The sequence below is a fragment of the Kryptolebias marmoratus genome, linkage group LG8 (assembly GCF_001649575.2).
Source record: "Kryptolebias marmoratus isolate JLee-2015 linkage group LG8, ASM164957v2, whole genome shotgun sequence".
Classification (NCBI taxonomy): domain Eukaryota; kingdom Metazoa; phylum Chordata; class Actinopteri; order Cyprinodontiformes; family Rivulidae; genus Kryptolebias; species Kryptolebias marmoratus.
In genome coordinates, this window is record NC_051437.1 from 25,405,004 (window position 1) to 25,425,763 (window position 20,760).

The window sequence follows — 20,760 nt, forward strand, 5'->3', positions numbered from 1 at the left end:
TATAATTGCAACTCTTTTACTATTTCTTAGTTATGTTACAAGTGTTGAAAAATAAAGTGTGCAGTTTTCCCATCCTATCTATCTATCCATCCATCCATCCTCGGTCCAAAATATGAACATTTTGATCCTGAAAGGAGGATCAAAATGTTCAGTCTTTGAGGTAAGATTTAAACCAGAATGCTAACATTTGTTAATAAGGTTTCTAGTTGATTGATTTGGGACGATGAGCGCTTTGTTCTCATGCAGATGTTACAGAAACCTTGTTGAAGCTCCTGGAAATAATGGAGTTGTTGCTGTGTGACAAAGTAGCCTTGAGCACTTTGGTGCCAGGTGAAGTGGCCATGATGGACACTTTCTTCTCTATAATGTCACCAGGCTTCAGGAGAACCAGCCTGAGGGACAGAAAAACAGAAACTTAATCTTCCAGTTTCAACTCCAACACAGATACTCTGTTTATCTGCAGTGCCCTGAAACAGCCCAGAGTTACAATGAGAAACTGGGGTTTGATGCTGAACAATGTTCATAATATATACGTGTTATAGAGTCTTGATGAAATACCACCAAATCTTCAAGGTGTAGATGTGTGTTTGACTAGTAGATGTCTCTTTTAATTTATCCTCAGTCCAAAAGAAGACTATATGAAAACAAACCAAGCTAACTCTGTGGGTGTGTGTCTTTTATTTTTAACCATATGAGGTGTTTTGTAGATCTTTAATTATAAATGTAGATAGACTTACGTGGTCTCCTGTTTTTCCTTCATCAAACCAGATCCCTCCACACTCAGGACAGCTTCAGACAGATCTCTTTCAAAGAGGTTGGTGAAAGTCACTTGAGCTGTTTTTTCCTTCTTCATTTGGATGCTGTCACCACCTTCGATCTGCAAAGCAGTGAAAAGTACATGAATACACACATCATACAATATGTTTACCTGGTTATAGACGCTCCAAATACGTATGTCCTCAATCTGCAGAGGGACTTTCAAACAGCATTTAAGGAACAGAATGAGGACCAATTGGGATGCAAAAATAAAATAAGTGTATCAACCCATAGCATTGGCAATCCATGACCTTTAATCAGCAACCACACTGATGTATAATTGGCATGGTCATTAATATGCTGCTAAAAGTTAAGGAGCTGCCATTGGTGGCAACAAATTCATGATAACACACCTGATTCAGTGGTTAAATTACCTCTTCATGTTCTGCAGAAGCCTTTTAATCACCCATTGATTCAAATCAGGTGTGTTGGAGCAGAGGAACAAGTAAAACATGCAGGATAGTGGCCCTCGAGGACCAGGATTGGAGACCCCTGATCCAGACTGAAAATACATTGCGGATTGTAAATCACTGGTGACCGTATGGTTTAGCTGCTGTCTGTCAGCAGGGTTAGAGTTAGTCCAATGCAGCCCTCTTCAGGACAAAGTGAGTATTGCTAATGCAGTTCAAATTAAAACATTTTCTTTATCTGCGTTTCTGATTTACAGATTTACGCAAGTGTAATCTAGCGTAATCTGTAATCTGTGTAATGTAGCTGGATGTTAATTAGTCTGATTTTTTTAGATGTGAAACTTGTAGCAAGGTTTTAAGTCATCAGTACTTTTCTCCAGGTAAGCAAGCTACCACAAAACTGAATAGTTAAAATTCTTTTACAGGACTGATACCTGACCCTCCTGTCCCACATGGAGGCAACAGTGCAGAAAACACACGTTAGAGTCCAGTTTGATTTGCAGGATTTACTCACCCCTATCAGTGTTTGTCATCTGATGCTTGGAGTCCATGATGTGAGAACAGGCACAACAAGTGAGCGAATGATCAGCGCGCTCCTCATTCCCACAGACAACCCAAACAAGATGTGGCTCAAACAGGTCAAATCAAAATAGTTAACTTTTATTTCTGTCAAAGGCATTGACAAAAAACAATCTGATACAAAAGGGCACACAGAGTTGTATTTTTTCTTAACCACAAAAACAGATAAATGGGAAAAAAAACAAAATTAGGACTGAGAAAGTTGCTGAATTAACCTAATTTTGATAAAAGACACCAACTTCTTGCAGCACAGCGAATTGGGAGAAAAAAAAAAAAGTCAATTTAAAGCTTTTTTTTTTTGCTTGTATTCCAAACTGACTTCACCTGTAAGAAAAACATTTTCATATAGTGTTAAAGGTTGGATCACATGTCAAACAATCCAACAACCATGAGCCTTTTTTTTTTTTTTTTGGAAAAAACCACTTAATACAACCGATGAACATTCTGAAAGCCACTGATTCGTGTCATTGCAAACTATTTTTTCTTTTGAAGCTTAAACAAAAAGGTGCAAACTTTGTAAAACAACCCCCCCCCAACCCTGAAAGTTTTCAACAAAACACCAGCAAACAACAAATTCCTTCACCAAAACACATGGAAATCTTTTTTTCCGACATATTTTAACCTCAACAAGGCACTGTTTCAGTCCTGCATGAAGCGAAAACATGAAACTAATTTCAGAAAGGAGCGGCATCTCAAAGGCAAAGACTGGGGAGGAAAAATGACAGAAATCAGAAAAACAAGCTCAGTGGGTTTGCTTTTTTAAAACTTCTCTAAGAAACGATGGATTTTAAACTTCGCAGAAATTCGGATTAAACAAAACATTTGTTATAAAGTTTTTACACTTTCAGATAAAAGTTTGAGGCACCCAAAAAGTGACAAAATCAACAAATGTAGAACCTTAAATAAGTGAAATGTTTGCCTGAAACATGTTTACTTTAAACTAATATCACAGCAGCCTGCGATTAATACAAGTCTGAAGAATTAATTTATATTTTCATTTTTAAGAAGACTGCTAATAAATATGACTGTTTTTCTAATGTCATTTTCTTCTTTTTTGGCATCATTAGCCAGAACAAGGAGATAAATCGAATTAGGAAATGCAGTATATTTTCTAGGAGGGAAAATATAAATGTAAAGGAACTAAAACTGAAGGATAAATTGACAATTTGCATGGATTTACAAAATAAAGTCCCTTCCTGTCACAGAATGACCAAAATTTACTTGTACCATTTTTTTTCTTTACTATTAAACCCTTTTCTCAGAATAAATAAGAAACACAAATACCAACACAATGAAATTCAACACGTAAGGAAAGCAAATGGAATCTGTTAGCTTACATAACTTAAGACAAAAAAATTACTTTTTTTTTGTACAAACATTACACGACAAGTTTCAGGAAAGCAACATAAAAAACGTCTTATTGCTAATTTGAACTGTAAATCTACGTTTGTCCCGATCAGCTACGCTTCGAAGGCGAATCCTCGTAAAACAGCAGGAAAAACAAGAAGAAACTGATGTGACACGATAAGAAACAGTTATCCTGATACGGCATCGGTTTAAGGCATGAATTCTCTTTTTCTGAGTTGATTTGAAGTGCATATATATTAAACGATAACAAATTCTAAATTCCTTTCATGAGTCTGAATCTTAATCCTTCCTAAAGGCGACACCGTTGCTCTGCAGAGCTCAGATGCTTTATTTCACGATCCTCACCTTTTAGTGAAGATTAAAGCCCGTTACCTGCTGAACACCAACAGCTGGGGGCTTCTGTTCACAAACATCTGCTGAACTTTTCCCACTTGCCAAAGTCGCAAAAAACACACCTGTAAAAATCCTTTTCCGGACCTACAGAAAACCCACCTAAAAACACTTAAATATCATAGAATCAAACACATTAAGACTTCACTCTGCTCCAAACACCTGAGACTACGGCTAAACGCCTAGTTAACTAATAGTGAACATGATCAGGATTAGTTTCAACCCGTGACTGCAGCGGCCCATCGTCGCCTGGTTTCCCACACTGTTCAGACTTTGTCTTCCCAGCATCTGACATCTAAAACTACTGTCAAAATCATTAGTGTCAAGTTGCAGTGAAGCGTGTTTTTCTTTTTTAGCTTGGGGGTTAAAGATTATGGGCGCCTGATTGAGTTGGAAGCTGCGAGAGCACAGAAAGGGAGGGGGTGGAACAAATACTGCAGAGTTTATGTTTAAAAGTCCGTTCAGGATGAAGTTCCTTTTGGTTTTTAAACAAACCATGACTACATGTTACTATAAAACTGATGTAGACAATTAGGAAACTTTCCCTTCTGGGCCATATTTGGTCCAATTTTTGCCATCTGTTCAGCCTTGGTCTCCCACACCTGCCTCGGCCCGGGTGGATGCCAACAGAAGAGCAGCAGAAAAGGACCGCTCCCCAAATCAAAGCTGTCTTATTGTCAGGACTGATACCACGTTTAGTTAAAAGACGGGGAAGCAAAACCATAAGTTTTCACCCCCCACTGTAGAAAATGGGGGAGCAGATGCTCCACTTGCTTCATTGATGGTCAGAATCTCAGTAAGACATGATCCAGTTTTCCAGGAATCCAGTTTAGATGTGTAAAATGAAAGGTTTTACATTTCTGCTGTGCTCTCCTGATGGGGAAGGGTGGAGGAGTGTGTGTGTGTGTGTGTGTGTGTGGGGGGTCTTTCAGAGGGTGTAAAAAAGCTCCTGAGCATCAAGACGCTTTTGGAAATTCACTCAATCTTTGACAGTTAAAACTTGTTTCACCGAAGAGGTTTTTAAAAGGAAATTTGTTGAGCTAACTTCTTTTTTTTTTGCAAAAACAGCTTCGACGAGAAGTCCCCCAAACGGAACTAAAGAGTCTTGAATCAGCGTTAAGGAAACCAACCACTAAAAGTCCCGATGCCACACACATGCACACGAACGCCTCCACTATCTACTTAGATAAAACATTAACAACATCCAAAACCTTGGTACAAAGTATCAAAATAAATTTTATATAAATAATTTAAATAGCTATACTAAAGCTGAAGTCTTGGTCTAAATTAAAAAAAAACAGCCACAGACAAGTGCTGATAATGTTATGTACAATTAAAGGAATTGAGATTTTGTAGCTAAGGTGGCATTTTAGAGACGAGTCCTGAAGCCCACAGAGAAAACATTAGGCTCGTCTTTCTGACAAAACATTGGGCCATAAAACATTGGTTTATAACGCTGCTTTAGAAGTCCTACGTCAAAAAGGGTTCGTGTACAAGCGCCTCCTCCCTGCTGTCATTTCATCTAGCTGTCCCCCAAAACATGCGACAAGTCGCCAAAGTCACAGTCGAACAGTTCGCTGATTCCTTCATGGTCCTCCAGCCCGAAGTGGTAATCGTGGCTGTGGGGAGGGGACAGGTTGATGAAACTGTCCAAAGGGAGGGGAAGACCCTCTCCGTTCAGGAGGTCCGAGGACGAGAGGGGCGAGAAGTCAAAGTCTGTGATGTCTCCCAGGCTGGAGAACGGGTCCCCCCCCAGGAGAGATTCTGCCAAAGAAAGGAAAAGGACAAAAACGTTTAATGACAGCAGAGCAATAAAAAACAGTTTGGAGCTACTGTTTGAGCTCCTTTTTTCCCCACTCACAACAACAACGTGGTTGACTTCAACCAAATGAGACAAAAGAAAATTCCTCATCTCAGTCATGATGAAGAAGCTGTGCTGCTGTCTGCACTCCTCCTCTTCTAGGGAAACACTAAACAATATTAACGCACCCGGTGATACTTTTAGGGGTGACTTTAAGTCAAAGGGACCTGGGGGACATTGGGTGAGACACGGGGGCACACCCTGGACACGTCGCCGGTCCACCACAAGGACGGACAAGACAGACAAGCACTCACACTCCCACAGCAGCGAGTGATAACTTAAGTTCCCAGTCGACCCAACATGGGTTTTTTTGGCGTGTGGGAGAACATGTAAACTCCACACATTAAGGCTTTAAACCTGCAGCCTTCTGACTGCCGTGCCGTTCTGGCATGTTAAAATGGCTCCTTGTGTTGTGAGCACAACTCGGACAACACACAGAAAGTTGGGGAGAAAAATCTGCTGAAGTCCAAGAAAAAACTTTGAAAGATCCTCAGAACTCAAGAAGTCTGGCTCCTTGGAAAGGACATTTGAACAATACTTACTTTGAAATGTTTTAACCATTTAAACTGCTTTTTTTGTTAAAAGTAAATGGATTTAAGTCTTTTTAAATCCAAGATGGCCAGCCACTTTCACATATCATTGACAACTCCTGTTATCTACGCAGGGGAACGAATAGCTCCAAGGGTGGAGACGATGGAGAAAAGTGAGATTAACGGTAATCTGCCTGGTCTACAGAGCAGACACAACCAGCACAGTTAAAACTATTTAAATCTGGTGCAACGTCGCAGCTTTGGTGACTCCTGCAGCGTCCAGCGTTAAGAAGAAAAGACTCAAATCTCAAGTTCCAAAATCACAAACAGATTTCTGCTCCCCCTGGTGTTCCTTATAAGACTGTACATGTTGAAAGCTGGTACATTTTCCTGCATTATTTCCAAAATATTAGCCTCTTAACTCAGCTACGTTTGCAGAGTTTAAATGGTTAAACTGGAAAAAAGGAGGACGGTTATGCAGCAGCGGATAAAGAGAGAGAACCACTGACTGCTGTCCTGCAGATGAAACAACCTGTCTCCATAGTTTGGTTTTTTTAAATTTTATTTCAACAAAAGCAGTGAATCCTCACCTGTGTCACCACCTAACACCAGTGACGAGGCGTCCTGCTGCGACGCCACCGTTACCGTGGATGACGTGGACGAGGGCGACGACGCGGCCACTTCCTGGGCCGCTGCGCACGCTTTAGACTGCGACTGCTCCGCAGGCTCTGAGGGAGGCGGGACGAGGGTGGGGTTAATTTTTGAGGGACTGCTTCCTGTCACGGGGCTGCACACACCCGAGCTGTCTTCTGGACAGAGGAAGACGTCTATCGGACCCTGTGTGCTCTTCAGCGACACCTGGTAACCCTGAGGGAAGCAGAGACGCCGCGCTGTGAGCTGAAAAACCCCACAAACTCAAAGTTAGGATGATTAAAAGACTGAAGGAGTGATTTCCAAGGCTTTCACCTCGCTGGGCTCTGTGACTTGCATCTGCGTCTCTGGTGGAGCTCTGATGACCATGACCAGCTGGTCCGGAGAGTCGAACGACTTCCTCAGGTCCTGGCAGCGCACGTAACCCAGCGTGATGGACGCAGAAATTAAGGAATGAATAAAAGGCCCAGCATTCTTCCGAAGGAACACACGCCTGTCATGCCAGAATTTTAGACAAAGTTTGGTCAAACTAAGATGATCAGTTTTGGTAAATGATGTCATATGAGATATTGTGAGATCTCACCTGTTCTGTAAGAACAAGTAGTGCAGAATGAAGAGGACTTCCTGCATCTATCAAACCAAATTTAGCCTAATATCTGTCAAACTGACTCAGTAGGAGCTAAGGTTGCTTAGCTGTGGTGGCCATCATGAACAGGTTTGACTCTGAAAGGTAACCAGCTGTAGATGTTTGAGGGTTTTATTAAATTCAGCCGACACACAAACAAACAAACAGATACACACGCAGACAAAAGCCAAAACATTATCGCCTTTGACAACATTTGCTTTAATTCTGATTAATCTGAGAATGTCTGCTGAGTTGAACTGCGAGAAAAGTCTGGGTTAATGTAATTTATTTAATGCCATTTCCATTTCTTTTACTCTAGAGCTACAAGTCTGTGTGCTGGACCAAAAATGTATTTATGTTTTTTAAAACCAGCATTTGCTGCACACAACGTGTCCGATTTGTCTCCACCAGAACAGCTGCAGTCATTGCAATAAATCGCAGCTCTTTACAAGCTCCGGTTCATCTGGTCAAAAGGATATTTCTTGTTCTGCGGGTCCTCTGTGAGCAGCCGGAGCTGCAGGGTGCATTTGGAAATGAGCTCATCCAGCTGCTCCTCGGCCTCCGTGAGGTCACACACCTCCCTCTGAAGGTCCTTATGCCGGGAAACCAGGTTGGCATCAATCCGATTACCGCTGCAGGAAACAATCACACAGAGAAGAAAACACATGCAGGTCTTTGTCTGAGAAGTCTTCTGGTTTCAGCTTCAGTGAGCTGTGCACTGCCCGCGAGCTGGGATTCAGGCGGGTTCACAGATGTAGAGTTTTACTTTTTCTAAACTCACAGCCACTGAATGTTGTTCTTGGACTTCTTGGAGATGAGCTGGATCCCCTCCAGGACGTTTGTGATGTCATAGATGCGTCTCTTCTGGACATCCAGGACCTGCGAGGCCCAGTTCAGATCCACCACGCCATCAGCCGACTGGGACAGCAAGTTCAGAAAGCGCTTTGTGGTCAGGTTCAGGGACGTGTCATACCGGGACTTCTCCGCCGTGTGTCGAGGGACTGCACAGAGAGGGCGCACATACAGGCTTACGAACCGAACACGCAAGCTTTTACTCATGAAACACATTTATTACTCATATTGTCTCCACTGGAGGTCATTTTAAGCCTTCTCCTTCAAACGAGTTTCTTCATTTTCAATATCTGCTTACTTACAGAATAAAGTTCAAGCACTCCTTGAAGGAATGCGTATCACACACCACATATCATGGCAGAGTTTTAAACTAAAATCTTGCGCTGAAAAGAAACAGTTATAACGGTTTCAGTCCAACCTTGTAAATGACGTTAGACACAATCTTACGTGATTCTGTGAATTCTCACAAGATGTGTTTGCGCTCTGAATATGAGTTGGGAATGACTCTCAGCTACTACCACATCAAATTTAAGCTCAATGTCTGTAATACTGAGTGAGTTATAACCATTTATGTGTTGGCTAATGTCAGTTAGCTGTAGCGGCCATCTTCAGTTGGGTTGACTCTAAAAGTGAATCAGCTGTAGACGTTCATCCAATGCTTACTTTCTGAGAGTTTTATTAAAATTCAGCCTCTGATTCATGACATATTTTGCTAACACTACGGACAAATCATACACACACACACAGGCATAAAACAACGCTGTTCTTCCTTCAGTGCCAGGTAATAAAAAAACAACTCTGAGCTCAAAGACAAGATGTGAAAATTGACAAACTTGATCAAACTTTATGTTTAAACTTAAACGGCTGCGTGTCTTTCTGCTCCTGGCAGTAAAAGCTCATAAACGGTCTAATAACAACAAGTTCGCCACCCAGTTTCAACAAAAACAAGTTCCCCTTTTCGACACCAATTTTCTGGAACAAAGTCTTCATTGTGGGTTTAGTGTCGTGCACAATAGTTGCATTTGGTTTACAAAGCTCCAAACAAGCCAGAGTGCTTTTTCCTGCTGATTCTGGCTCTGATAACGGCTGCAGCAGCTCCATTCTCTAGTGCGGACATGGTTCTGTGCAGAGGTCAGCCTTAAGGCTCAGTTATAGTGGATGAGGATGGAATATTTAAACTTAAAGCACTCAGTTTGACTTTCATTGATTCATTTGCTTCGAATGACATGTTGAGTACATAAATGACATTATAAGGACAGTTATCTGTGCTGTCTCATTAGTTGTGATTGGCCCATCATAGGACCAACATTTCTCCCCTCTGTGGTCTATAAACACTCCTTTTATCGGCCGCAGCAGTAATCTCCTTCCATGAGCTTTGAGCCGTTTGATAATCTTTGTGATCTCTCACAGAGGGATCATATAAATGCTGATACAGGTGAAGCAGCTCCATTAGAGCACCGAAATCGGCCATTTTGAATGAAGCGCGGCGTGCACGGTCTGCACCAAGTTACAAAATGTTTTAGCTACTTATGACAGATTTTTTGCTAAACTTACTTTTTCCTCAGTACTACTTTTTAAACTTTCCAAGTAAACGGAGCAAGGCTTCTTCTTTTTATCCCCATCTTTGTATAAAGTTCACACACACACGCGCTTCTTGATTACCCAAAGCTGCTAACGAGGGTTTAGTTCTCAAATTCAAAGCCATCTTCTGCTAATTCTAATTTATGAACCAAGACAAATGCTTATAGTTAGTCTGAAGGGGAATTAACACATAATTAATACTTGCAACATGCATCTTTGTCTTCCTTCATCAAATGAATCTCATTTAAACAGACATCATAGTTTGGATTATTTTTCAAACAGGCGACTTCAGTGAAAACAAAGAAAGGATCATGGGCCGTTGTCTGTTTTAATGAAACACGAGCTGTTACAGTATGTTTGAAGTGGACGGATTCTGAGCTCAGGTGAGGTTCTGCGGGGGGTTCTGTGGGTGTGTGTACCTCTTGGAGGGGCAGGTGTGGAAGGTGGAGCTTGACCGGTGGATGGGCGGGTGGTGCTGACGTACTGATGGTCACTATCCAGGTCCAACTTCCTCTTCACCTGTTGAAAAACACAAACAAAGGACGACACTTGTAGCACCACATGTATGAACTCTTCCATGTTGTTACGTTGATGTGGCAGCTGGGTTTTAACAAGGTGAGAGAAAAGTGAAACAGACAAGACGCCTTAATGCAACACGTGAACTGTTACCATCTATGACGCACGAAACGCCTCATTTAACCACTTCCCTTGCTGCTCTTTCGCTTTCTCTCCCGTCCATCTACGCCCCTTCCTCCCCCTGCCACCCACCACCTTCCCAGTCTCCTCACCGGAGGTCTTCCCAGAGCCGGCCGTCTCTTGTCCTGGACCCCCACGTCGGCCGGGCCCTGTGGCGTGGCGAACAGCAGGATTTCCCCCGTGCTGGTGGGGGCGACGGCGGGGTGGAGTCCCTCATTGCTGGGGCTGGTGATGATCACTATCTGGTGGTCCTCACCCAAGTTGATGCTCCCAGAGTTCAGCAGCGTCTCAAAGTCGGCCAACAGATCCTCCGATGTCTGGCCCGTTATCAGCGTCTCTGACATTGCACTGGGTCACCAAGTGCTCCTTGACTAGACTGAGGGCCCACAGGCCAGGATGCCGTAAACTGGAAGGGTATCAGCACCTGCAGGCATCTGCTGCACTCTGTGGAAGTGGGGAAGCGAAGTGAAAAGGCCTGAAGGCTTGTCTGCAGGAGTTCAATGGCAGCTGGAACATTTCCTCAAGTGTCCTTCACACACAGGCTTTTCACTCACACTTAGGCAGGGTTTTAACAGGGGAAACTATTCAAAGCTACTAAAACGAATTTAGAACGGGGGTGAAACAGAAAGACGGGAGGTTCTGCCAAACAGGAAAAGTGGCAAACGAAATATCATTGCTAATAATTGCATAATAATATCTCCACGCCTTGTGGATCAACCGCGGAAATGTTATCAGCAAAACAAAAGCCGGGGGGAGGGGGGGTCGCAGTTTTATCTTATTTGCATTTCCCGCAGCGAGAGCAATAAACACAGGAGATGAACGAGCTGGACGAGGGAGCAAGCTAATCTTTTGTTTTCGTGTCTCCTGTCAGCGGCCGCGGCCTGAACACACCAGCGCAGCTAACAGGCTAGCTCATGGAGCAACAGCAAACAAGTTCATCAAGCAGCCGTGCAGCCACCAAACCGCGTACTGCTGCAAAACTACACGTTTTATCCGGACAGCCAACACAGGGCTCAGTTGATAAGCTATATGAAAACTTTAGAGCAGCTTTTCAAAGTCAGCTATCGGTATAAAATCTAGAGAAGTCAAAAGGCGCCGCCGTAAGTCGGAAGCGTCTTTGAGAAGATATTCATGAAAGCGCCCGCTAGTCCGGGCTTAAAAACAGTGATTAAGTTGAATATGAAAATATAGGGCAGATTAGCATGTTAGCTTTAGTGATTAGCCGCAGTTCGTCAGTCCCCTCGTTTTGTTGGGGCACTGAGGCAGGAAGCAGTCCGACAAAACTGGAAATAAGAGGAAACAAAACGGTCAAAGTACGCGCGCACGCTTCACAGCCGCAGCCGATGGTCTCCGAGTTGCTCGCCGGGGCCGCGGTCCTTTCGGAAAACTGTCCTCCGGAGCCCGATATCGGCCGTTATTGTTGTTATTGTCCCAGCTGATCTACAGCTAAACAAGCCTTGGTCAGTTTTCGCGCGAAATCTTTTTTGCCGCGAAACCTGCACGTGTCGAAATCCGACGAATGCCATTGGTCGAAAAGGTGCGCTTTTCGCAGGGAGCGATCCGCGTCCTCTGATTGGTGCAGGCAGCTGTCAGTCACGTTCCCGAGCACAAAATCGTCGATCGAAAGGTGCGTTCAATATCCTCGGAAAAAGCATTGACGCATAATGTTTACGCAGTTATTTTTGCACATATCAGCTTATTAATTATTACTCTGATCTTGATCAACCTTTTACATTTTGTAAAATGTAGCTGTAATAATAAAAAGCTGTGACTGACTTTAAACTGAAGCCTTTTACGTATTTTTTATTTTATTTTGGAAGCATTTGCATCTTCCGGCGTCATAATTATAAACCTAGAGCAAATATTTTTTTTCTCTATTCTAAACTAATTAAACAATATTGCACTCTAAATAAATACAATTTTAAGTGTTTGCTCTGCTTCAGGTAAAACGATAATTTCCATCAAGTAGCAGCCCTTGCTAATCGAACGCCTATCTCGAGGCAGGAGAGCTACAAGATGGCGCAGGCAATATTTGAGGTGCTTGAAGGTAGCAATATTTCTTTTTAAATAACTGCGTAGTCATGGACACTGTTAAACACGTTAAGAGGGCAGTTTCCGAAAACTCTATTTTTCTTGCTCATTCAGAAATGCAGAAAACAATTTTTAAAAATCACGTATAGGCTGTGAGAAAAATCTGACCATCCTGTGGAAGGGAGTGTAAAGTGTAAACAAACAACGATTACCTGAGGGATGTTTCATTATTCATGCCACTTTCATTGAAGCAGATAATTATTGTGCTGCTTTAAATGAAATACATCCTCACAGGGGAGCCTTTTAATTACAACAGAATGTGATATCAAACAAAACAAAACATGTAGACTAACAGTAGGCTTTTTGATCTGGGCACAGTCTAGGTCTTGGGATTGGTGTATTTCCTATTATTATTTTATTTATAAGCATTTTAAACTAAAATATATCTTAGCTAGATTAGCTGGAGATGTCCAAACCTAAAAACTGTTTCTTTTATTAAAACATCTCAATGAAGATGCATGCATTTTATCATTCTCATCTCCAGACTGTGCACTGAAACTTATAAAACACCTAAAAACAACTAACAATGTTTTGAAGTCGATGCTTCGTTGACTCTGCAGGATGAAGTGGTTCTCTTCATGGTGTTTTTCCCCTCCTCAGGCATAGACAACCAGACAGTGTTGGCAGTTCAGTCTCTGCTGGATGGCCAGTCTGGAGTTCCTGACCCAAACAACCAGAACGTCTCTGCAGCTCCCAGCATCCAGTCATTGGGTACGAAATCAGAACACACGAGCAGCCAGCTTTGGACTTGGTTTTTCTCATGACGTGGCAAAAGGCAATCGAATGTTGCACTGTGTGACGTCATACTTCCTTAATGTTCCCCAAAAGTATGACTATTTAGGACTTTGAACATTTATTTGGTGCCATAAATATATATGTCAGTATGTGTTTGTAGTAATTTAAGGTAATTTTATCCTTATTGATTGTTCATAAGCAGCATTTACCAACTTCTTTTATTGCAACAAGAAAAAAGAATACTAACACAATGTGGAATCCACATTTGTTCTTGTGTTTAAAGTTAGGTTCAGTTTTTTATTAAGTGCTCATAGCTGGGTTATTTCTCAACTTTACGTTTTGGAATTAAAGTGTAGATTTTCTTTTGTTGTTGTTTCTTTACCCTTGAACGCTTTAAGCTGCTGATGATTACTAGTTGGTTTTGTTGTTGAAACACGTCATCAAATTTTGCAGGCCAAATATTTCACTTTCAGCACGATGAACATGTAAACCAGTGGAATATTGATGAGTAAATCTTGCACAACGTGACAGCAATGTCCTTCTAACCTTTCGGTTTTGATGTGATTACCTCATATCGTCCTGTTGGTCTTGTTTCTGCAGATGATGAAGATGTGTTCCTGTGTGGGAAGTGTAAGAAACAGTTCAATTCTCTGCCAGCCTTCATGACACACAAAAGGGAGCAGTGTCAGTCTGGGGCCCCCTCCCTGTCCACGGTGTCTCTGGCCTCCACCAACGCCTACGCCCCGGTCCCATCTATCAGCTCCGTACCACAAACTGCTGCTAACAGACAAGTGAGGACAGAAAATACCAGTTTGATGAAGGGGTCAGAATGATTATTGACCATTTATGATCAGATCAAATCAGTTTGACGGTCAAGTTATATTTTATTGTTTGGTCTAAAGAAGTCAATAATGTTTAAATGTTTAAAAGATAAATGCAAAAACAGGCTGAGGGTCGAGAAAGAATACCCTGAAAGTAAACATGGTGTAATAAGTGCATTTCCTGCAGAAATGCAGCATTGATGCTGAGTGTTGAAGGATGTAGATGGAATTTGATAAAGAAACTGAATCTGAGTTTTTGCAGCTAAAAGAAGCAGCTAAAAACTAAAAGTAGCAAAACAATAGCTTAAAGCTATAAGTAGCAAAAGGCAGGTTGAAACCTAAAAGTAGTAAAGACTGTCTAAAAGCTAAAAGTAGCAGAACAGTAGCTAAAAATTAAAAGTAGTATAAGAAGACAAAAATAGTATTTATTGTGAGATGAAAGTTTTTATCTGTGGGAAAGTCTTACATGTTTGTGTATCACTCTTTACTTATCCATCAGGTATCCACCTACATCGCGGTCCCCCCCTCCCCTCTGACACACACTCTGGTTCAAGGCAATGTTCTGGTCAGCGACGACGTTCTCATGTCGGCCATCTCAGCCTTCACCTCCATCGACCAGCCGATGGCCACCATGCAGGCACCCATACAGGTAAACTCACAGAAGCTGTTATCAGAACGCAAACGCTATTCTGCCTTTCTTTTTTTTAAAGCAGCTCAGAATTTCAATACTTGCTTTTGTTGCAGAGCAACCTGAGCATGCACACAGCTGGAGTATCTTATCTTCAGCACCATCACCCCCACCACCACCACCATCATCATCAACAGCAGCAGCAGCAGCATCAGCAGCAGCATCAGCAGCAGCAGTCCTCCCACCCTCTGCCCTCCAGCCAGACGCCAGCCCACCCCCTGCCAGCCGGACAGCCCACCCAGCAGCCACTCTCCTCCCAGGTCCCAGTGAGCCACAGCAACTCAGTGGTGCAGGTTTACAGCACAATGCCTCACATGGCAGGGGCTGGTGGCGGCGCTGCAGAGATCCACACCGCCTTAGGGCTGCAGGCTTTCCATCATCCGGTTCAGGTGAGGAATGCGAACCTTTTCGATTTATCGTCACAGCGGAGAAAACGTTACACGCGTTCACGTTCCAGTTTCTTTGATTTGCTCCCTCAGGCGCCCGGCCAGTGTGTGGACAGCCAGTCGTTCACCAGCACTCCTGTCTACAGCCCTGGGAAGCAGGGCGCCAAAACCAAGACGTGCAACAGCACCAGCAACATGACGGAGCTGGGTGACTTCGAGAAGGTCATCATTCCCAAACAACCGAGGAGCAACAAAAAAAGCCCAAACGGAGCTACAGGTGAGAGGAGAGAAAAATCTTTTGCTGCTTTCAGTCATGAAGAGAGGACACATTTATGAACTCTAACTTTTGGTTCAAAACACGTGAGCACAGTGAGAGAAAAAATATCCCTTTGTCTTCTTTTTCTGTGCAGTGTATGTCGAAAAATGCTGTGGATAATTCATATTTATTCAGATTTGAATGTTTTTTCTGCATACTGCTGTTAAACTCACTAAAGAATAGTTTTTAAGTTTATTGGTTACATAAAGGTTATAAAAGCATGTACAGGACAACATGTCAATCATTTATGTAAAATATTATGATAATCATTGCAAAAGTAATAATTCATTTACTGACTTTTTTCCCCTCTAACAGAACAACTGAAGGGGAAATGTCCGAAGCTGAAGTGCAATTTCTGTGACAAGATCTTTTCAAAAAACTTTGATCTTCAGCAGCACATCAGGAGGTGAGTTACTTCCCAGCATGTAGACAGTACCCATCTAGAACTGGCTGTCTGCCTGTTGGGATATTACCTACATCTTTTTTCCTTTCCCCTCGCAGCCACACGGGAGAGAAGCCGTTTCAGTGTATTGTCTGTGGCCGAGCCTTCGCCCAAAAGTCCAACGTGAAGAAACACATGCAGACTCACAAGGTATGTTTTCCAGTTTCTGGTTTGGCTTTGAACAAAATGCATCAGTAATAAGTGATTCTTCTGCTGTGATGGTGTTGAAAGGTGTGGCCCATGAGCGTGGCCAGCACGGTGTCCCGACTGCCTCTCACCGTGAAGGTGGTGCCGGTGTCGGCGAGTGAAGAGGAACGGGACGGGGAGCAGCAGCAGCAGAAACAAGCCGAACGGGACGAGAATGGGCCGCAGCAGCACTGCAGTCAGCAGACACGAGCAGAACAAGAGTCAACGCGAGCAGGTGAGGAAAACTACTGAGGTTTTTAGCTTCAAGGAAGGAGGAAGCAGCACACAGACGGTTTCAGTCGTTTTACACTTCCTGTCACAGGACTGATGAATGATGCAGAAGAAGCTGAAACAGCAGAAACACTAGCCAAAAGCTAAAAGAAGCAAAATGGAAGCTAGAAGCAGCAAAGAGGTAGCTAACAAAAAGCTAGCTAGTAGCTAAAAGTAGCCCAACGGTAGCTAAAAGATAAACACAGCAAAAGGCTAGGTAAAAGCTAAACATAGCATAAGAAGACAAAAAAAAAGTATTCTCAAGTAGATTTCAGAAAACAAAGTTTCTGAGGATAATTTATTTTTATGAAGACAATATTTGTAAATAAAGTTAAATATTTCAAAAAGTTTTACAAGAAACAAATCACAGCACCCATGTTCTGAATGAGCTGAATGTTTTGCTGTATAAATGGCTAAGATAACTCAAAGGATGCAGAAGTAGTTGGATTGCAAAAAACAAACGGAACAAAAAAAAAGGAAACAGGAAAACGGCGACGGAGAAGCTGCTGAGTCAGCGCGGGCTGGACGGCTCTCCCAGTTAACACGATGCTTGATCACAGACACACCAGAGGAGCTGGAGGAGAGCGTGAGTGAGGCTCCGGCTGATCCGGCGGTCCGCCACGGGGACGATGTGCAGCGAGGTCACCCTCAGGCCCAGATACCGGCGCTGCCCAGCCAGAACCAACAGGTGGTGGTGATAGACAGCTCCTATCAGTGCCAGTTCTGTGCTGACAAGTTCAAGACTTACTTCCAGCTCAAGTCCCACCTGACGCAGCACAAAGGCGAGCAGGTGAGTGGAGTCATGTCAGAGCCAACAGAAACCAGGACATAAACGAGACATCAGAAATATGTTTAAAAATACACAAGACTAACAGTACTTTAAAATTACAATCAAGCATCCAGAACAGTGAATATAATTCTGCCTCCCCGCAGGTTTATAAGTGTGTGGTAAAATCCTGCTCCCAGACCTTCCAGAAGCTCGATCAGTTCCTGGAGCACATCCGAACGCACCAGGAGCAGCTGACGTACCGCTGCCACCTCTGCAGCAAAGTGTTCTCCTCCCTGTTTGAACTGGGAATGCACCAGTACTCCGTCTGCTTCTGCCCACAGCAGAACGCACGCAAGGACACGATCGTTTACAGGTCAGTCAGCCCAAACAAGACGTGTGCTGATTGGGTTTCACCAAGCGGGGAAAAATGGATCGGCCAGACGGACGCTTTGCTTTGACTCTTTATGTTGTTGGGCACAGAGAGACTCCGTGATAAAACATTCGTTTATTTGTTTGATAGCTGGATTTACTAGTTGCTTTTCAGAGAAATACAAAATGTATAAAAAGTTAAAGAAAGATTGTTTAACCTTCTCCTGTAGACATAACGCCTGTGTTTTTTAACTGTTTTGACTTGTTTTTCTGACTGTAGCTAACTGGAGTTAATCCTTCACAGCATTTATTTTGTTCTCCTTCAGATGTGTGAAATGTCAGAGCAGATATTCAACCCAGGAAGCTCTGGAACAACATCTGCTGACGGCCTCACACAGCTATCCCTGCCCTCACTGCCAAAAGGTACATTTACCAGCTGACGTTAGACCTTAACAAGTAAAGCTGCATGTGCAGTTGTTCGATTCATGACGGATAACAACGTGTTACTGAAAAGTCTTAGCTCAGTGAGATCTGCTCTTTTTCTGGCCGCCGGCAGGTTTTTCCGTGTGAGAGATACTTCAGACGTCACCTCCCCACTCACGGCGTTGGAGGAAGGTTCAAGTGTCAGATCTGCAAGAAGGCCTTTAAGACAGAGCACTACCTCAAACTGCACGCTCGAATTCACTCAGGTCTGAAAACCACATGAGACTTCAGCCGAAACACTTGAAAAATGAGCTTTGTGTTGGTTTTATGGCTGAATACGGGTTGATGCTAAATGTTATTTCTGTTTGTAGGGGAAAAACCATTCAAGTGTTCCCTCTGTGAAGCAACATTCAACAGAAAGGACAAAGTGAAGCGACACATGCTCATCCACGAACCTTTTAAGAAATACAAGTGTCCCTTCAGGTGAGTCACCTGTCAGCTTTAATCATTCAGAGGAACTATCAAGCTCCCAACTCATCCTTCTAGTCTTTACATTCTAATGTAAAAGGATGTTTATATTCTTGTGCAAATTACTTTCTAGTTGTTTTATTTATATATATATGCTAAATTTTCTGTTTTCTCATTAGGACACATGTAGGCTGCACCAAAGAATTCAACCGACCAGACAAACTCAAAGCCCACATCCTGTCACATTCTGGTGAGTTAAAAACAAAAAAAATTAAAGGCCCAGCTTTCCTCGAAGGATATCACCTGCTGCTTTTCATGCCAGAGTTTGATGTTGACAAACGACAAAGTTGCAAACGTTTTTGTTAAAAAATAACGTTATGCACGATCTTACGCCAAATCATGAGATGCCACGGGTTGTGAATGACTCTCAGCTGCTACCACATCACATTTAGCTCAATATCTGTAAATCTGACAGAGTAATAGCTGTTTTTGTGGTGTCTAATGTTTTAAAGTGGATTCCTCTCTTCCCCAGGCATCAAACCCTACAAGTGTCTGTTTTGTCAGAAGACGTTCAGCCGCAGGGCCCACATGCTCGAGCACCAGCAGTCCCACACGGACAACTACCGCTTCAGGTGCTCCACCTGCAACAAGGGCTTCACCAGGCAGACCTACTACAGAGATCACAAGTGTCCCGCTGCAGGAAGCGAGACGGAAGCAAAGGGAGGGACCGGGGAGGCAGAGGGAGACGAGGCAGCAGGAGAGCCAGCAGCTGAGGACCGGGAAGAAGAGCGTGACTGGAGGAGAGCATCCAAAAGGCCACAAACTGCCGGAGATGAAGCAGAGGAGAAAGGCCAACACCAACAGCAGGACGAGGAAGAGGACACTGATGAAGGATGTCAGGCTGCCATCAGCACCATTAAAGGGCAGAATGAAGAGGAGGAGGAGGAAGAGGAGGAGGAGGACTGCAGGGTGGATAATGATGGCGAGGCGCTGGTGCAGATCCAAAGTAAAGACAGAAACAGTTTACAGCAGACTTGTTTGTAGTCGGATTTCAAACCGCCTCCTGGATTTACCCCAGTTAACAAACTCTATTAGTTATTTTTAAATTTAAAAAAGGCAAAATCTGGAAAATTATTTCAGTGTTTGTTTTATATTAAAACGTCATTTAAATCGTTCAGCAGCTTTTACTTTTTTGAGAAATGTTTTAGTCGGTGATTTGGGCTCAGGAGGAAGAGCTGGTTCCTGCCAACGGGAAGGTTGCCGGTTCGATCCCAGCTTCCTGGGCAACGTGTCGAAGTATCCTTGAAACGACCCATGTGGCCTCCGATCTGCAAAATTGTGTGTGAATGGGTGAAAGTGATTTAAGTGGTTAATAAGGCTTAAAAAACATGCTATATACAGAAGAGGATAAACCTGCTGGTACCATTCTAATAATCAGTGTAACACAACTGATGCAATCTGCCAAAAAGCTCCAGTTTTGTCTCTTCAGGCCCAGAAACTTTGGGGCTCATCAACAAGCATCTTGGCAAATTCCTGTCTGGCTTTTTTTGTTTGTTTCTTTATTTGTTTAGTTTTTCTGTCAGTGGTGGAGCAGACCCTCCTGAATCCATTCAGAATGTTTTATTCAGTCTTTATTAACCTTTATTCAACCAGACCAATCCCACTGAGATCACAGATCTCTTTTTCACGGGAGGCCCGGGCCTGAGGGCAGCATCAACATGCATGTTTTTAGACTGTGGGAGGAAACCGGAGTATCCGGGGAAAACCCACGCAGACACGAGGAGAACGTGCACACTCCTAAAGACAACTGCTTTTAACTGAATCACAAAAAAATGAAGGGTACCAACAAATATATCTGTCTGTATAAGCAGTTCATTTGCCACCAACAAAAAAACAGCAGCACAATAATTAGCCTTTCTGTGTGGAGTTTACATGTTCTCCTTGTGGATGTTTTTTTGTTTCCACAGCCTAAAAACATGCATGTTTGGTCAATGAATTAAAAACTTCTAAATTAACTGTAGGTGTGAGTGTGCCTCCTGACTGCTGGAGACCAGAACCAGACCCGACGCAGCATCAAGCAGCTGGATGGAAACGTTTTACCAGTCGGATCCATTCTGCCAACGTAACAAGAACCATTTCCATGTTTTTGTGCAAAGCCTTACAGTGTTATGTTACATTTTCTCTCATTTTATGTAGCAAAAATGACCATTTTCTTTAGTTTGCCAGTGTCTGATAAGTGTACCTGTATTTATTTGTTCAGTTTATAAATAATGTAGTTTTTTAAATAAAACATTCATGAATTTACTTTGTCTTTATGGTATGTCTTATAAAACAAAAATAGTCTCTTTGACAATTTAGTTTATTTGCAACAAAATGTAATCCTTCATTAAAGCACGGCGGAGGTTTCTTCATGCTGTGGGACAACTCCGTTTTAGAG

General features: G+C 42.9%; 2 protein-coding genes across 4 annotated transcripts; one reads left to right on the plus strand and one right to left on the minus strand.

Annotated features, from left to right (window-relative positions):
* Window positions 1-2,200: 2,200 nt before the first annotated feature.
* e2f1 (E2F transcription factor 1) lies at window positions 2,201-11,889 on the minus strand. 2 transcript variants are annotated; one of them, XM_025004907.2, is made up of 7 exons: window positions 10,452-11,889; window positions 10,083-10,182; window positions 8,012-8,231; window positions 7,710-7,862; window positions 6,921-7,035; window positions 6,545-6,851; window positions 2,201-5,327 (listed from the first exon to the last, which is right to left on the minus strand). In XM_025004907.2, exons 1-7 carry the CDS (start codon window positions 10,701-10,703, stop codon window positions 5,086-5,088), a joined length of 1,389 nt encoding a protein of 462 aa, XP_024860675.1. In that variant the 5' UTR covers window positions 10,704-11,889; the 3' UTR covers window positions 2,201-5,085. The 2 variants fall into 2 exon arrangements, with proteins under 2 accessions (XP_024860675.1, XP_017266670.1); XM_017411181.3 differs by having other exon boundaries at window positions 6,545-6,821; window positions 10,452-11,883.
* Window positions 11,890-12,277: 388 nt separating this feature from the next.
* znf341 (zinc finger protein 341) lies at window positions 12,278-20,621 on the plus strand. Of its 2 annotated transcripts, none has more exons than XM_017411218.3 (16): window positions 12,278-12,396; window positions 13,051-13,161; window positions 13,786-13,976; window positions 14,506-14,655; window positions 14,751-15,083; window positions 15,174-15,357; window positions 15,712-15,802; window positions 15,898-15,988; window positions 16,070-16,259; window positions 16,855-17,084; window positions 17,228-17,436; window positions 17,759-17,855; window positions 17,989-18,121; window positions 18,227-18,338; window positions 18,503-18,573; window positions 18,856-20,621. In XM_017411218.3, exons 3-16 carry the CDS (start codon window positions 13,848-13,850, stop codon window positions 19,365-19,367), a joined length of 2,532 nt encoding a protein of 843 aa, XP_017266707.1. In that variant the 5' UTR covers window positions 12,278-12,396; window positions 13,051-13,161; window positions 13,786-13,847; the 3' UTR covers window positions 19,368-20,621. The 2 variants fall into 2 exon arrangements, with proteins under 2 accessions (XP_017266707.1, XP_017266706.1); XM_017411217.3 differs by having other exon boundaries at window positions 12,326-12,406.
* Window positions 20,622-20,760: the final 139 nt, after the last annotated feature.

What these genes read in the sequence shown, in the direction of transcription:
- e2f1 (XM_025004907.2), bottom strand. Translation starts at nt 10,703, where the DNA reads ATGTCAGAGACGCTGATAACGGGCCAGACATCGGAGGATCTGTTGGCC. An exon ending in CACACCTGCCCCTCCAAGAG is followed by an intron (nt 8,232 to 10,082) that starts GTACACACACCC and finishes CTCTCTGTGCAG; the next exon opens with TCCCTCGACACACGGCGGAG. An exon ending in AAGAACAACATTCAGTGGCT is followed by an intron (nt 7,863 to 8,011) that starts GTGAGTTTAGAA and finishes TGTTTCCTGCAG; the next exon opens with CGGTAATCGGATTGATGCCA.
- znf341 (XM_017411217.3), top strand. Translation starts at nt 12,376, where the DNA reads ATGGCGCAGGCAATATTTGAGGTGCTTGAAG. An exon ending in AAGCCCAAACGGAGCTACAG is followed by an intron (nt 15,358 to 15,711) that starts GTGAGAGGAGAG and finishes CCCCTCTAACAG; the next exon opens with AACAACTGAAGGGGAAATGT. An exon ending in ACAAGAGTCAACGCGAGCAG is followed by an intron (nt 16,260 to 16,854) that starts GTGAGGAAAACT and finishes GCTTGATCACAG; the next exon opens with ACACACCAGAGGAGCTGGAG.